The 15,004-nt window shown below is 38.8% G+C and overlaps 2 protein-coding genes across 2 annotated transcripts; both read right to left on the bottom strand.

The window, feature by feature from the left end:
* Positions 1-122: 122 nt before the first annotated feature.
* On the bottom strand, positions 123-5,646 carry LOC103702999 (protein trichome birefringence-like 38). The gene is made up of 5 exons (XM_008785682.4): positions 5,245-5,646; positions 4,972-5,143; positions 2,673-2,848; positions 2,420-2,578; positions 123-704 (listed from the first exon to the last, which is right to left on the bottom strand). The coding sequence occupies exons 1-5, from the start codon at positions 5,565-5,567 to the stop codon at positions 413-415; spliced, it is 1,122 nt and encodes a 373-aa protein (XP_008783904.2). The 5' UTR covers positions 5,568-5,646; the 3' UTR covers positions 123-412.
* A 7,233-nt stretch (positions 5,647-12,879) lies between these two features.
* Positions 12,880-14,784, bottom strand: LOC103703050 (protein trichome birefringence-like 42). Its single transcript, XM_039129607.1, has 4 exons — positions 14,766-14,784; positions 13,630-13,822; positions 13,385-13,543; positions 12,880-13,254 (listed from the first exon to the last, which is right to left on the bottom strand). Exons 1-4 carry the CDS (start codon positions 14,782-14,784, stop codon positions 12,969-12,971), a joined length of 657 nt encoding a protein of 218 aa, XP_038985535.1. The 3' UTR covers positions 12,880-12,968.
* Positions 14,785-15,004: the final 220 nt, after the last annotated feature.

The raw sequence follows: 15,004 nt of genomic DNA, 5'->3' as shown, positions 1-15,004 counted from the left end.
GAGATCACAAATTCTATATCTTCAGAATGGAATTTTTTTAACCCATGGACCATATGAACCAACCAAATGAGCAAATGATATCGATCTTTGTGATGCCCATGTTCTGAAAGACATGCTCTTAATTCTTGAAACGAAAGTTGAAAGCATTAATTTAACTTTTCCAAATTACAATGCAATGATCTGACCCTCATTGAGAACAATGTTTTGAACTTCCTTCACAACACACAGATTATTTCCCGCTCTCCATGATATCATCAGGGAGCAAAGAGAAACCTGCACAAATTATGGATAGCTGCTGCAAACAACTTGCAAATGAGAAATCTACCCTAGAAACAATACTGTGGTCAGAATAGTTTATGGTGAGGTGCTTCTTGTTTGCTTCTCTTTTCATGCAACCTTATCTCCACTTGAATTAACGGAGAGCTGCATACAGGAGCTGGTTCCACGTATCTGGAAGGCCTGCAACGCACCAGTGGCTGCAGTCCATGCCTGAATTGTCCCTATTGTATACAGATGGGTGGGCATCCTTTCTAAGCTGTGAGAGAAACGTGACATCCAATAGATATACTGGCGTTGACATGGCATGCAACACTCTCTGCATTATGGCCTGTGCTGGAAGGGAACCTCCTGGGTATGTTGGTCTAATCAATGGAAGAGCCTGTCCATAGCATCTCCTCGCATTGGGCTCACCCCAGTCCCTTCCTCTGATTCCCACAGTATTTATTCACAGGGAAGAGAAAAAAACAAGAGATATATAAGAAAAGATGATGCGGATAATGACACTGACTGATCACAGATGTGGAACTTGAAAAGTCGCAATTAAAAACTTAGGGAAATAAAATGATCAGATACGGCCTATGTCATTTTATGGTAAGTATTCCGAGCCTACTTCTTGCTGAGGAACTACAGTAGGTAAATTTCAGAGCAAGCACTGCAGCAGAGAACATTTGGTTATATATAAGAAAGATGGAGAGGATGCCTTATTTACAAATAGCTATACGGAATGGAGTGAAAGCAAAGTGCAAGAAAATAGTTGATTAACTGCTGATCTGGAGCCGAGATCTCTATGCATGCAATTCCGACATACAAATAAGATACTTAACTAGATGCGGTGAGAGAATAAGATAAGAATGAATGTTGGTCAGAATTTGAAAGATTGCAGAATAAATCTTAAAATTTGATTCAAACAATATACTTGGCAGTGATGTTTGTAGGAATTAGGATCAGTTATAAAAATATCTGCTGTTTTTGCAACGACCACACTCCGGCTATGTCAATGTTTGTGCTGGGAGATATCTGCACTTTGTTAACTTGACTGAATTTACCTCTTGTTGATCGAGAAAAAGAGCCATGGCTGACAGATGGCTTAATGCGACTATTTTGTGCTCTATGCACTCTAGGAAAGAACATAGATTAACATCATCTGATAGAATTAGAGTTAGTTTTTCGCACCAAGCGAGAGAGAGTGGAGGGTAAATTCTATGGTAGCATCAAGCAAATTTAAACGTTAGGCGACTAAAAACAATAGCATGATGGAGATCAGAAAGTTGATTTGGAAGGAAGGGTAGTAAGAAATGTGGGTTGACGCAATAATTTTTTTTCTCTGCACCAGTGCAGTGTCAAGGGAAGATTTGACTTGATGACCGAGTTAATGACTGAATAAGAGCAAGTGGAAATTGAGGCAAGTTAGAGGGAACTATTTTGCAAGAATATGGTACTGCCAATGTGATCTAAACATATAAGCGCAGCTAGAATTAAATGGGTTTTTTCAGAGCTAATCCCTGTAAAAAAATAGTTTGTCGGCTAGGTTAAGGGCATTATTATATAGCAACGGACACTCTGAAAATTAGTTGAAAAGAGTGAAAGTACCAACCTAATAGTGGCAAAAAGTAATGCTAACAAAATAACAGCAAGGAAACTGACTTCATGTCATTTATTATACAAGGTAGGCCCTCGTTGACTGTCATCCAACCATCATGATCTTATTATCAATTGCCAGCATGGTTTGCGTTTGCTCTTTAGCGATGAGGGTCATTTGCATTGAATATCTTGTGAGGACCCGTGCGGATAAACGATGGATATATTTTGAATATTGATATATAATTAAAGAATCTAAATAATATCTTCCGACTAGCTATTTTGGATGAAGTCTTGGGTTGTGACAAATAGTATCAGAGCGAAGCTGATCTATAATCTACGTGTACTAGAAAATACGGCAGCACGGATCCATTGGAACCTACCACGTGCCATTTATGGTGTTTATTATTAGATTTAAATGGATTTGAACCCTTAGCTCGACGTTTAGTCTCACACCGATTATTCGCTGGATAGATCAAGGGTACTTATATAGGATCAAAGAATCTAGTGTTGATAAATTGGTCATTGAGAGATTCTATTTGTTAATTGCGAGCCAACTTACTGATAATGAGTTGGAGAGATCCCCTGGAAGAAGACTTTGGTGGTGGCTGGATTGACGTTAGCATCAACCCATCTGGCCCATGTGGAAAGCCCCTTATAGAAGGCCGCCAAGCGATTCATGTCTCGGTATATCCGGTTTCCATCTTGCACGTAGTCCCATCTACATGAGAAAGAGCACATGTCGTAACTGGAAAGAAGCACAATCTCGCTCAACAAACAAAAGGAAGTCTCAGGAGACAGGATAGATCTCATACGGCTGGCTCCTTCCTCTGTGAGTCCACCAGTGCCATGTGTTGAAGATCAGCAAGTCAGCGCCAACCCATGCCCTCCCACTCTGTATGGAGTCTAGCTTGAGGACCCGTCCGATCCTTTCACGGACGACGTCCACTAGATACGTTGTCCGGTAGTACATAACTGAGACGCCGTAGTCCTGCAACCGTGTTGCCGACGTTAGCTTGGGTTCAGAAATCAGGGGACGTCCTAGGGTTGCCAAATATGGAGGGTGGGACAGCAGTGAATAACTAGTTACATCATTTGTCTTGGCGAAGGATCAAAACAACAACAACAAATATATAGGAGGACAAGAAGAAAAGAACGATTGGGTGGCTTACATCTCCCTTTCATCAAAGAAAGAAAGAAAGAAAGGAACGAGCCAGCGGGCCGTGTATGCAAGTAATTTTGGGACGAAGGGGCAGTGCACAGTGGTGTACCTTATGAATTAGTTTCCACCAGAAAGAAATAGAGGAATATGCCAATATGCACTCCAAGTGATTCACTTAGAAAAAGAGGTGTAATTCGTCGCTCTAAATGTATAATATGAAGGATTTATCAGCGAATACAGGCAGGCAATTTCAAAGTGAGTTATATGATCGAGAATTCCTAGATGAGATGACATTACTCTTTTTTTTTTTGAGAAAGAAAAGAGAAATGACACGATATCTGTGCTCTAGTTTCTTTTCTGGCCTTCTGGTCGGAGCATTCTTTATCATCTCTTGGTTGTTGGTATTGTGCCGGAGAGACCTTTGGGCTACTTTATCCGTACGCTAATGTCTTTATTTATTTTTTTTTGCTTGCTAGGAACGCTAATGTCTTTATTTACAGATGAAGATGATAAAGACGGACTTTTACCAGGACTAACCCCTTAAAAGTTAAAACAGAAGGGTGATTGCCGCCGGTACCTTTTATGCATTCGGGATATTTTCTCTGTGATGTTGTAGCCGAGATTCAAATTTCCAACCAACCAATGGTACGGACTCGCACAACATTCTAAAACTTGCCCCTTTAGGAGAGAGTGCTGCGCCGCCGCTTTATAACAGATTAATATGCGTGCAGAGATGTTTTTCAACCGTTTTGACACAGACCGTAACAACCTAAAACCTTATTAAAAAAAATAACCAAAAAAAATATTATTTAAAATTTTTAATTTTATATAAATATTTAAAACCTATCTAGTAGAACTGAATATATGTTCGTATAGATATTTATACAGATAAAATTAAAATGGCTGGTGTTGCTACTTCATTGTTCAGAGAAAAAAACAACAGGTTGGAGAAAAGTGTTATGTGCCCTGTGCTCTACTTCTATCAACAAAAGTAGAAAAGTTTGATTTAACCCATAATATGTTAGTTCTTTTGAAAGAAGTCTTCAAGACACTGGTGGGAGACTAGCCTTCAATTGATATAGTACATTGGAGTTTTACATTTTCATTAACACTAAAGGTTAAGCATAATTATTTAATATGGTGCTCTTTTATTATTTTTTTATAAAAAGGTGGGAAAGATCCTAAAAAATGGTTCCCACTTTTGTTTTTTTTTTGGAAAGGTGTTTTGGCTTGGTCGAACCTAATCAGATATTCTAGAGTGAGTGGGATCTAAAGCTACCTCAGCTTATACCTTTTCTATTAAAAAAAATATTTATTTTTTATATTTTCAACAACCTTCTCCCACCTATGATCTATCCCCCACCTATACGTGAGATCGCCTCAGGCCGCCTCCCTGCCATCGCTTAGCTCCTCACCAATTGGCTTCCATCTATTTTTTTACCAACTTTTTTATTTTATCTAGGTAAGATTTTTTTTTTTTTTTTTTTTGGTACAAGGTAAGGACTTTTCATTGGCAAGAACAAGAAGGCAAGACTGGCTACAGATAGTTGACGGTGGATAAATCTTGACCATTTATGTTGTATCGGACAGCCAGATTTTTTTTATTGGGTAAAAGATGATTTATCCCTTGAGCTGTTGAGCACCGCATGATATAGGAAAAGCTTGGGACCTCCACAGGGAAAGGGATAAATATGCACTGCCGTCTGCCATGATCTATGCTCTCGTTTGGCATTAAAAAAAAAGGAAAAAGAATTAGGAAAAAAAAAAGAAAAAAAGATGGACGCCCGCACATGCAACTCGCAAAGTCATTCCAGGCTCTTCTCAAAAGAGCAGGCCGAACCAGCGAATAAAAGTTACATTAAACATATACTAAACGAAGAATTCGTTCGAAATCTATGTGTGTGTGTGTGAGAGAGAGAGAGAGAGAAAGAGAGGGAGGGAGAGAGAGAGACCTGAAATCTAACGTAGGAGAGGGGATCACTTCTGATGAATGAGGTCCTGGCATTGGGCACTGCGGCAAGGAGCATGCAATTGAGTGACACCCACTGGTTCAAGCTTATGGAGTCCCCAACAAACATTATCCTCTTCCCTTTCCACCTCCACAAGAAATCCTTCGCATCAAACCTGCACAACATTTCCAACTCAAGAAAGAAGATTCACGGATATAGAGAGCAGTAGGAAATAGACAGATCGCTTAATCCAGTTGTATATATCCTACGACCAACCTCGGGAGCTCGCATCCATTTGGCTTCCATCTGTACTTGAGGTACATCTTGTCCGGCCGGCCATAATTCTGGCAGTCGAACTCGGGGTCTATGAACGGGCAGCGCGACGAGTCGTAAAGGGGGTAGGAGTTGTCATAGACCCAGCTCCCTTGGAACAAGTTGCAGCTGATGTCGCTCGTCCCCTCCTTCCCATCCGTCGAATTGTGATGGAGCTGCTCATTCTCATGGTGATAGCCCTCTGGAAATGCTCCTTGCAGGGAGGCAACCAGGATAGCCAAGCAAGAGTAGCGGAACCAATACCCAGAACGGGTTTTAGCTCCCATGGAAGAATAAGAATAAGAATAGGGGAACAAAGCCTTTGGCGAGGGGGGCGGCGGAGTGATATAACGAGGGCAAATAAGCCTCTTGGTAGTTTTCCTTGGACGTAGTTGGATTACAAAAATCATTGTGTGTCACGAGTGTCGTTGGGTGGTAAACTTGCGAGATCCAGTTGAATTCCACTCACAGGAATCGATTGAGCAGCTGCAGCTGTTGCCTGTCGGTCAATTTGATAGCTCCAAGAACTTTTTTTTTTTTGTTAGGTACATTAATTGGCATCTAGTGGAGTAGACGAATTCGTGCTATAGTCCGAGAAGGATCGATAGGGTGAAGTCTATAGGGTGTTACAGTAGCGGTTAGGCCGGCGTTGGGGGTCCTCATTGTCTGATAGCCTAAACTTTGGACATAGCCATCGGTTCCACATGCATATCTAAATAGAAAAAACATGGCCTCGGCACCTAATAGACTCTTGCTGGTTCCATGGTGGAAGGGCTCGCTGTCATTGATGTGAAATGTGTCTTTTAACTTGTTGCAGCATGTGTGACTGCCTAAGTTCATTACATGATAAAAATCTGGAGCTGTCTCTACTTTCAAAGCTTCTCCTGTGTGATCAGTTAAGCATGGTTCTTTTGTATGAAAAGAATTGGCTGGAAAAGCATGACATCGTATCTTTTTTTCTCTCTAAAGCGACAGGTTTAGCATCAGGAAACCATTGAGCTAACAAGGAGAGATTCTGAACGTGAGGGGAAAAAAAAGGAAATTTTAAAATATAAACAAGAACAAAATACGGATGTCTTGAATAATTCCTGATTAACTTGACTGTCCAAAATCAATTTCGAGAAATGCTCACATAAAAAATGTATTAATATAAACGGCTACAATTTCCATTCAAGCAGTACACTCGAGGTTATATGTTAGAGAACAAGATCAAGAAAGTATTTTGTCCAAGTATTGTGTCCTGAGCTTTTACAATACGTTATGTTTGATAATTAGATTACTGGATCCTAAGGTAGCAGCATGTAATTTATCCAAATAGGATAGGATACCACATCCAAAGCTTCTTAGTTTTAGCCGCTCATGTGCGGATCGACACGTGAAAGAGGTATTTTGGACAAGATAACAATTATGAACAGGGAAGTGCGTGGAGGTAGATGATGGTACTGCATGCGACATCATTTTCACGGCGACAGCATGGTAGGCTTGCACACGCAATCATGGCGCCGATGGTTGCCCAGTTGCAATCATGGGCCACAGATGGTCCAATTTAGAAAAGCCCATGGCCCAACATTGTGCAGCCACATCATGGTATTTATCCTGCACTATTTTGTCACTTATGCCACCTCTCTCTCTCTCTCTCTCTCTCTCTCTCTCTCTCTCTTGAAATTAAGAGGGACTAATTCCCACTTTTTTATCCTTATTTTCACTCAATGTCTCTCTACGTTGATTGTAATCAGGATTGGACCCTTATCTTCTTGCCCAATCGGCAAGGGATGGTATGATCTGAAACATGCCCATATTGCACAGCTGACTGTAAGAAGGACTCCTGCCACTGTGCCACTCAGCAACTACAAGGATTGATAGAATGAAATCAAGGATTTGAAATCCATGAAGAACATATCTGAAGCAGGGCACCATTGCAAACATTTTACTGTCAAATACTATCAGTTTGCCCAAAAGAAAGCTATCAGACATCAACTAAGGTTCATCATGTATTGGGACACATTCTCATGGGGGCAAGGACATCCTAGGAGGATACGGTTGAGACAAACAATTGTGCTTGAGAACTTGTTAGATTTAAACTACAATCACCATGATATATAGGATTTGATGGAATCCTGGATGTACTAGCTAGTAGGCAAGAATTAGACCAGAGTACTCAAGTCAATGTTGACATGGGCCTTTGGACGTTAATAAGAAGAGACGGTTATATGGAATTGACTTCACTCCTCTCACTTCTTGCAGAGTGGAAGGATGTATTAGAATCCTCCAGTTGCACGGCACCATGCAGAGGCTATAGGATGATGGATCATGATCCTCCACTTCCAATCACAAGCCCCGTGATTGGTGCAGCGGCTGTAATTGGAAGTGTTCGGTGGATGCACTAGCCAATGTGGCTAATGGATCCCATTCAATTACGACTTTTGTGCCAATCACGAAGGACCGTAATTGGAAGTCAGGACATTCTTGGTCCAAGTTGGGTTTGGGCCATATGTTTCTCACCCCAGAATGATTGCTGGGATTGTTGGATGGCTTTTCCGGGAGGAAAAGCCACCCTCGCCTCAACGCTCCTGTCCAAGTCTTTGTTCAAGATTCCTTTGTCTCCACATAAAGTTAATCTTATTAATTGCCAAATGTCTGAAGCATGTGCCTTTTGGGGTCCACTGGGAATTAAAAAGTATAGAAAAGTAAAAAAGGCTGCGAGTTTAATGGGGAGGGAGCTTATCCTTCAGCTTTCATCATTGGCTTCTCTAAGTAATTCTTGCTATAAGATTGCTGAACTTTTTCTTGGCAGAAGAAACGGTAAGTAATATACTAATAACCAAGCACACTTTGGAGGGAAGAGAAGAGAAGCGATAAAATTTACTCGGTGCAGGAGTTGAATCAATGAATCTAATGTGAGAGTCGAATTAGAGAGAGAGAGATAACATCCAATCTATCTCGGAATTTTATAAAGAGAGTTGGATTGCATGAGAGAGAAAATTAGTAGGATAATTTAGGGTTTTTTTTTCCATATTCTCAATGTAAAATGTGAGATGGAATCAAGAAATGATATTTCTTAATTTCAAAACTATCAATTTTATATATATTATAGATTACATAATAATAGCCCTTTCCAAACATATGAGAATCATACATACGTGTGTCTAGTCTCACATCAGCTTTGCACTAGAGAGATTTTAGATACTTATACAAGATCAAAAAAATTAAATAATACCTCCTAGCTAACCTTTTTGGATAAAATCCTAGGTTGTTATAAATAGTATCAGGGTAAACCCGATCCATAGCCTATGCAGACTAGGAGATACTACAGCATCAATCTACTGGAACTAACCGACCATGGGTATATAACATTATTTGTGGTTTGATTTGAACTCTTAGTCTGGCGAGAACACTAGGGCTCAAACGATGGAGATATTTAGTCCGTATCGGCTATGCACTGGATAGATTTTGGGTACTTATACAAAATCAAAGAATTCAAATAATACCTTCCAACTAGTCTTTTTATTGTGAGATCCTGTGTTGCTGCAGAACATCCTAATTTCACAATCCAAATGAAGGTAGGATCAAACCAAGTTTTGGATACAACTACTAGTCAGCTCAGCAAGCCAGCATTATTGCTAATTAACCTTCTAGTAAATATTGAGATAAAGCAAAGTTGGATATTCATGTTAATGAACACTTGTATGACTTAAATATTTTCTTGCTTAATGTTATATATTATATTTCTCAAAAAGTTATCTAATTATTATGTACCAAAAAAATATTTAATAATTATTTAAATATTCCTATTTAGCAATTTATAGCTCAATCATCTGCTGCATTCGGCAGCAATATCATGATATGCATGTATTAAACCATAACACTATTACATTAACAAAGGAATTAGATCCAAATCCAACTCGATAGAATAAGAAGATGTTTTTTTATGCATCAAAATTTGATACCATTTATGAGAAGTTTTCTAAACACTGATACTCTTGGGTTGATCAGGTTGCAATGTAGAGATCAAACAAAATTGCAAAGAGTTTTTTGCATGAATACCCTTCTAAAAATTCAAATTTGCGTAAATACCCCATTAAAATTTATATTTATTTCTCTACCCTTATAAAACACTATTTTTGCACAAATGTCTCTAATATAACGGTTCTTCTAACACCGTTAATAAAAACTATATTTATTTTAATTAAAAAATAAAATTTTAAAATTACTTTTTTGTTTCATCGTGATTGCCTTATAAATATTTTTTTTACACATCTACTTATTAAGAGTATTTTAATCATTTTAATTTGAAACCTTTAATTTTTTGACGGCGTTAGATGGCGTGGGTACAAATGCAAAAACAAAAATAAAAAAAAATAAAATGGCAAAACAAGTGTTTTATGAGGGTATACATGCAAATATCAATTTTGGAAGGGTATTCATGTAAAATTCGATATTTAGAAAGGTATCCATGCAAAAAATCTAATTACAAAAATCAGAAAACTAGGCCTCCTTATCCGCCACACTTGCACAGCCCAGACAGTGGCTAAGGTGGGCTCGGCCCATTTATTGCTTGGAACATGGCCTCGCAGTCCATCCACAGGCAAGGCTTTCTAAAGGTTGGCTCTGGTCCAGCATGCGGCCGTAGGCGTTTGTCCACCGACGGTGAAGAGCCATCTTTGCTCACAAAATTCTTTTAAACATCCTCAAGAAATATTTTCCCTTGCTGTTTTAAAACTCTACCATCTCATTAATAAATTGCTCACTTCAAATGAATAACCAAATCAAAAATGTTGATGAAGAAACTTCTATTTTCGTTGGCACGACAGGGTGAATTTTTCTGGCTACATGAGTTTCTTTGTAGGAATATTTTTTTTCTGATTGTATTAGGATAGGATAACAAGTCAAGAGTAAACTTTATATCCTTTGTGACTCAGAATTTCTCAAAACTAAGAAATTGTTATATCTACTGAAACTAAAGAACTTTATTTTGTCTCTTTTTTAGAGATTGAAAAAATCTAATTTTCTTTGATTGGATGAATATTACTTGTTTATCTCTTGTTGTTTGGGGTATTTATTAACTGTATGTATATTTACCGATCATTATGTTGACTGAAATTATTCCTGAAAATTTTGCATAAAACCCCTATATATTTTCAGTAGTACATCAAACTAACCCATTTGACTGAAAAGAGGAAACAAATCTCTTTCACTTAGGAGGAGCTTGTTCATTGTGCTATTGTTCATCACTTCAATTGCTATCCTTATAATGCTTTCCTTCAAATTTAAGCTGGGACACACCCATTGTCATGCTCTGAACCCAGCACCTTAATCCAGACACATGACATGACCGCACACTCTTTGGGCTCGTTTGGTTCATGGAAAAATAAGGGGAGAAAGTGTGGTCAACGAAAAAGTAATGAGATACCTCTTATTTGGTTAGAGTTCCAAAGGAGAGAGACGGAAAAGTTGTATTCCCATGGGAATATAATTCCCACATTTCATGGAAAATTCTTTTCCATGAGAAACATGGCATGAGACAGGAATCACTCCATTTTTACTTTTTCCCAAAAAGGCCCTTCAGCATTAAAGAGGCATTAAAGACCTAATTTTTAATTAAGGGCATAATAGAAATTATACATAACTTTCTCAGGAAGGTGGATGGCCAACCAAACATAAGCACTTTGAAAATTTGTCACTTTCATAATCAACCAAACATGCCAAAAATACTTTCCTAGGTATCATCTTCCTAGAAATTTGTTTTCTAGAAATCATATTCCTATGAGGAAAAATGCTTCCCGCGAACCAAACGAGCCCTTTAGGACAAAGCCCTAAAGAATATACTAGACATGAAAATTTAATACAACCTCAATATCAGTAATCAACAATGATCTCAATTTATAACTAATTTAATTATCCAACCAGTATCAGTGATGCTTTATCTAATTACAAAATTTAATTATCCAACCAGTATCAGTGATGCTTTATCTAATTATCCCCTCCACCTGTGATCTCAACCATAGCCATATACTATGCAACCTGCAACTCTGAAAAAGAAAAAGAGGAAAGGGGTTGTGAGCTTTACAGCCCTGTAAAAATCCCAAACCGCTACACCATAAATAATAAAAAAATAATCAATTAGTAATACCTAATAAAATGAATATCTATTAATACTCAGAAAGCAAATATAAATAATATGCATATAGATTCTCATTATCATCTATTCAAAGAATCACATACATACATATATATACAAACACCCACAAACAAACACACACACATACATACATGCATGCATGCATGCATGCATACATACATACATACATACATACATACATACATACATTTCGAATGTAACCAATTGTTCAATAATAGTTTCTTATATCATGTCATCTGTTTCTCGTTAACTTGATTTTCAAGTTTCTTATCAACTATCTTTCGGCTTTGGACTAACTAAGATTATAACCCAGTCCAAGACTGCCAAAATTCCACACGTCAGCCCATCGATGCTACCATACGCATAAGATCGTGGAGGCTATCCCCATGCGTCAAGACCATGGGTGTTGTCCCATACATAAGCTCGTGGAGACTATCCTATGCATAAGCTCGTAAATACTATCCCATGATGAGATTAGTCCAAACCATATTTTGTTTGTCAGATTTATATATCACTCTTACCAAACCACTTTATACAAGGAATTCTTTTCAAATTCAAGATATCTTTGTTCACATATTCATGTTTCTAATATTTGACACATATAATAACTATACAAATATATTTATATTGGAATCATAGAAAATATGTCATCATAGGCCAAACCAAATTTATCGATTTAAATCTCATAATGCAAATCCAATGGTACAAACCAATAAACACGCATGCGCACCTATATATATATAACTGGTGACCAGGTACAAGAATTGTTACCTCTATCGGAATCCAACACAGCTACAACGCTACCAATCCACACCTAACATGTTCAGTCAATTTGATATCAATATAACACCAACTTATCTCCTATCAATCACTTGCCATATTAACAAATCAATTATCCTGTAATTACCAAATTTTAGAGTTCTATTATTTGAATTACCTATATTCTCTATATTTTTAATTAAAAATTAAAAATAAAAGGTCAGGGTCTTATCTCAATTTACAAATTAGAGTGTAAGATTTTGTTGGACTTCTTCCTGCCCAGATGCTGCAGCCCATACAAAACCAGGGCCAACTATGAAAATAGATTCATATAGAAAAATATACGAGACCAGCTAGATGACAACGTCCAATTGTTCGAATCGATTAGCACAACACAACTCAATCCATCAGATTAAAATATATATATCCAATAAAAAAAAATTAATAGATCAGGGGTTATCAATTATGGGTCCAATGGTAGCTGACAACAGTCGTGTGCAAGACAGACAGAGTCGACTAAATAACAGCATCCGACGATTCGAGTCAATCTACTTTGGCCCATCAAGCCAGTCAACTCATAAAACAAGAATCAGACCATGGTACAATTAACACAATAGGAATTCATGATGATAGAGTTCAACGGTACAATGTATAATTAACCAAATGTAGCTGATTCTAATAATTAAACTTTAACCCCCCATTCTAACATGACACCACTTATTCATGTCACTCTAATTATTTCTAAGGAAGAAAAAACATCCCATTTACATTCTTTCTTGAGGGAATAATCTCAGTTCCATTCAAGAAGGGCGGCATTCAGCAATAGGTTCCATGTATCCGGAACTCCAGCTAAACACCAGTGCGTGCAATCACCCCCGCTGTACCGTCCCGGGTGACCATCTTTTCTGAGTTGCGTGAGGAAAGTTATGTCAAGCAAGTAGACTGGCTTCGCCATACTTCCCAAGACGCTCCGCACCATGCTTTCCTGCGGAATTGGACCTCCCGGGTACGTCCTCGCCATCAGTGGCTCTGTTTGTCCGACGCAAGTCTTCCCTCGCTCGCCCCAGTTCTCTCCGCTGTCCCAATTAAAACCACAATAAAAGGAAAAGACGAATTAAGGAAAGCAAGAACTTAATTATATTCGGTATGAACCATGCTATGCTTCTTCGTAGACAACTTCCAAATGGATATGGGGCCGTAACTTACGACATGTGTCTTGGGGGAAGTCCGAAGTAGAAGACCTTCTTTGTCTTTGGATCAATGTTGGAATCCACCCATCTGGCCCATGTGTTCAAAGCCTTCGCCATAGCCTCCGTGTGGTTCATGTCTTTAAGTATCTCGTTGCCATCCTGAATATAGTCCCATCTGCACCATGCAATCCTAGGGTCAAAAATTGCTGAAGCAGATCTGAGAGTGATGGAACGTACGAGATCAGGATGGTGGGATCTCACGGTCGGCCGGGATTGGTGCGGTTCCACCAGAGGAACGAGTTGAAGATGAGAACATCTGCGCCAAGCCATATTTGCCCATTTTGTTGCACGGAGTCCAGCCTCAGGACATTCCCTATCTTCCCAGGGACAATGTCCACCAGATACTGTGCGAGGCAACGTGACACTGTGATGTTGTAGTCCTGTAACCATAAATCTATTTAGCAGACAAAAGGGTGTGAAAAACGAGTCATATCGAACGGTAGGCAGCTCACTTGTCTCCGTGACGCCGGGATAAATTAAAGCTATCTGTCTCTAAGATGAATGATATGGCAACTATTTATGATGGTACAAAATTCTGCTGTCAACTTAATGCCCGCAATCCCAATTCAAAGTATATTGGTGTACAGCAGTAATTCTTGGTGACATGCGGTCTTGGAACTTTTTTGTTGTACCATGTTTCGGCTCTGCCAGAATTTTGGATTAAGTATTTTGGGTATGTTGCACCATAATGACATGCAGTATATCTTCGATGAGCGTAAATTAGGCAGTGCAACAGGGTGACACTCCTCCCTTCAGAGAGAATGGTTTATCTATAGATGTCAAGACATGGAGAATTTATTTTACGTGGCATGTCCTTTTCTTTCTCAAGAAAAGAAAGATTCTTCTAAATTAAAGTCAAGTGAATCTTTGATTTAAAACAAAAGTGCAAAAAAAAACTGGGATACGAACCTCAATTCTATAACTAGTGACCGGGCTTTTATAGGACCTTTTAAACTTAGCATTGGGTGCTGCCGCATGCAGCAAACAGAGGAGCGAGTCCCGCTGATTCAAACTTATTGAATCCCCCACGAACATTATCGTCTTCCCCCGCATTCTCTCCATGAAATCCTTGCCATTGAATCTACACAAACATTGCACCAATGAACATTTAGATCCATCCCAAGTAACTCAATTCAACGCAAGAAGATTAGATATCAATTTCTAAAATCTAATCTATGATTTACTTTTAACTAAAAGGTAAGCTAAACACACAGCATAAGCAACAACACTCAATTGTATATTTCATGCATGATATCCAAACAAATATATTATATTAGGCATTAACAATTTATTTCAAAGAAGATTGATTGAGATAGCATAAAAGGTTACGAGCCAACCTCGGGAGCTCACAGCCATCGGGCTTCCACCTGTACTTGAGGTACTTCGTATCGGGCCGGCCACTCTTCCGGCAATCGAAATAGGTTGCACTAATTAACGGACAACTCGCCGAGTCGTAAAGAGGGTATGACTCGTCGTAGACCCAGCTCCCTTGGAACAGGTTGCACCGGGCCAAGCTCCCTGATCCCCCTTTCGAACTCCCCACTATTACGCCATGCGAGGAGGCCACAAGGAGTGC

Source organism: Phoenix dactylifera, chromosome 8 (assembly GCF_009389715.1).
Source record: "Phoenix dactylifera cultivar Barhee BC4 chromosome 8, palm_55x_up_171113_PBpolish2nd_filt_p, whole genome shotgun sequence".
NCBI classification, from domain to species: Eukaryota; Viridiplantae; Streptophyta; class Magnoliopsida; order Arecales; family Arecaceae; genus Phoenix; species Phoenix dactylifera.
This window is presented reverse-complemented; position numbering and strand designations above follow the sequence as displayed.

Excerpts from the sequence above, each read along its gene's own strand:
- LOC103702999 (XM_008785682.4), bottom strand. The coding sequence starts at position 5,567 with ATGGGAGCTAAAACCCGTTCTGGGTATTGGTTCCGCTACTCTTGCTTG. Across the intron at positions 2,579-2,672 it reads CACAGAGGAAGGAGCCAGCC|ATGGGACTACGTGCAAGATG; the intron begins GTATGAGATCTA and ends TTTCTCATGTAG. Across the intron at positions 705-2,419 it reads ATCTCTCCAACTCATTATCA|AGGAAGGGACTGGGGTGAGC; the intron begins GTAAGTTGGCTC and ends TGTGGGAATCAG.
- LOC103703050 (XM_039129607.1), bottom strand. Across the intron at positions 13,544-13,629 it reads CGCACCAATCCCGGCCGACC|ATGGGACTATATTCAGGATG; the intron begins GTGAGATCCCAC and ends TGCATGGTGCAG. Across the intron at positions 13,255-13,384 it reads CTTCCCCCAAGACACATGTC|CGGAGAGAACTGGGGCGAGC; the intron begins GTAAGTTACGGC and ends TAATTGGGACAG.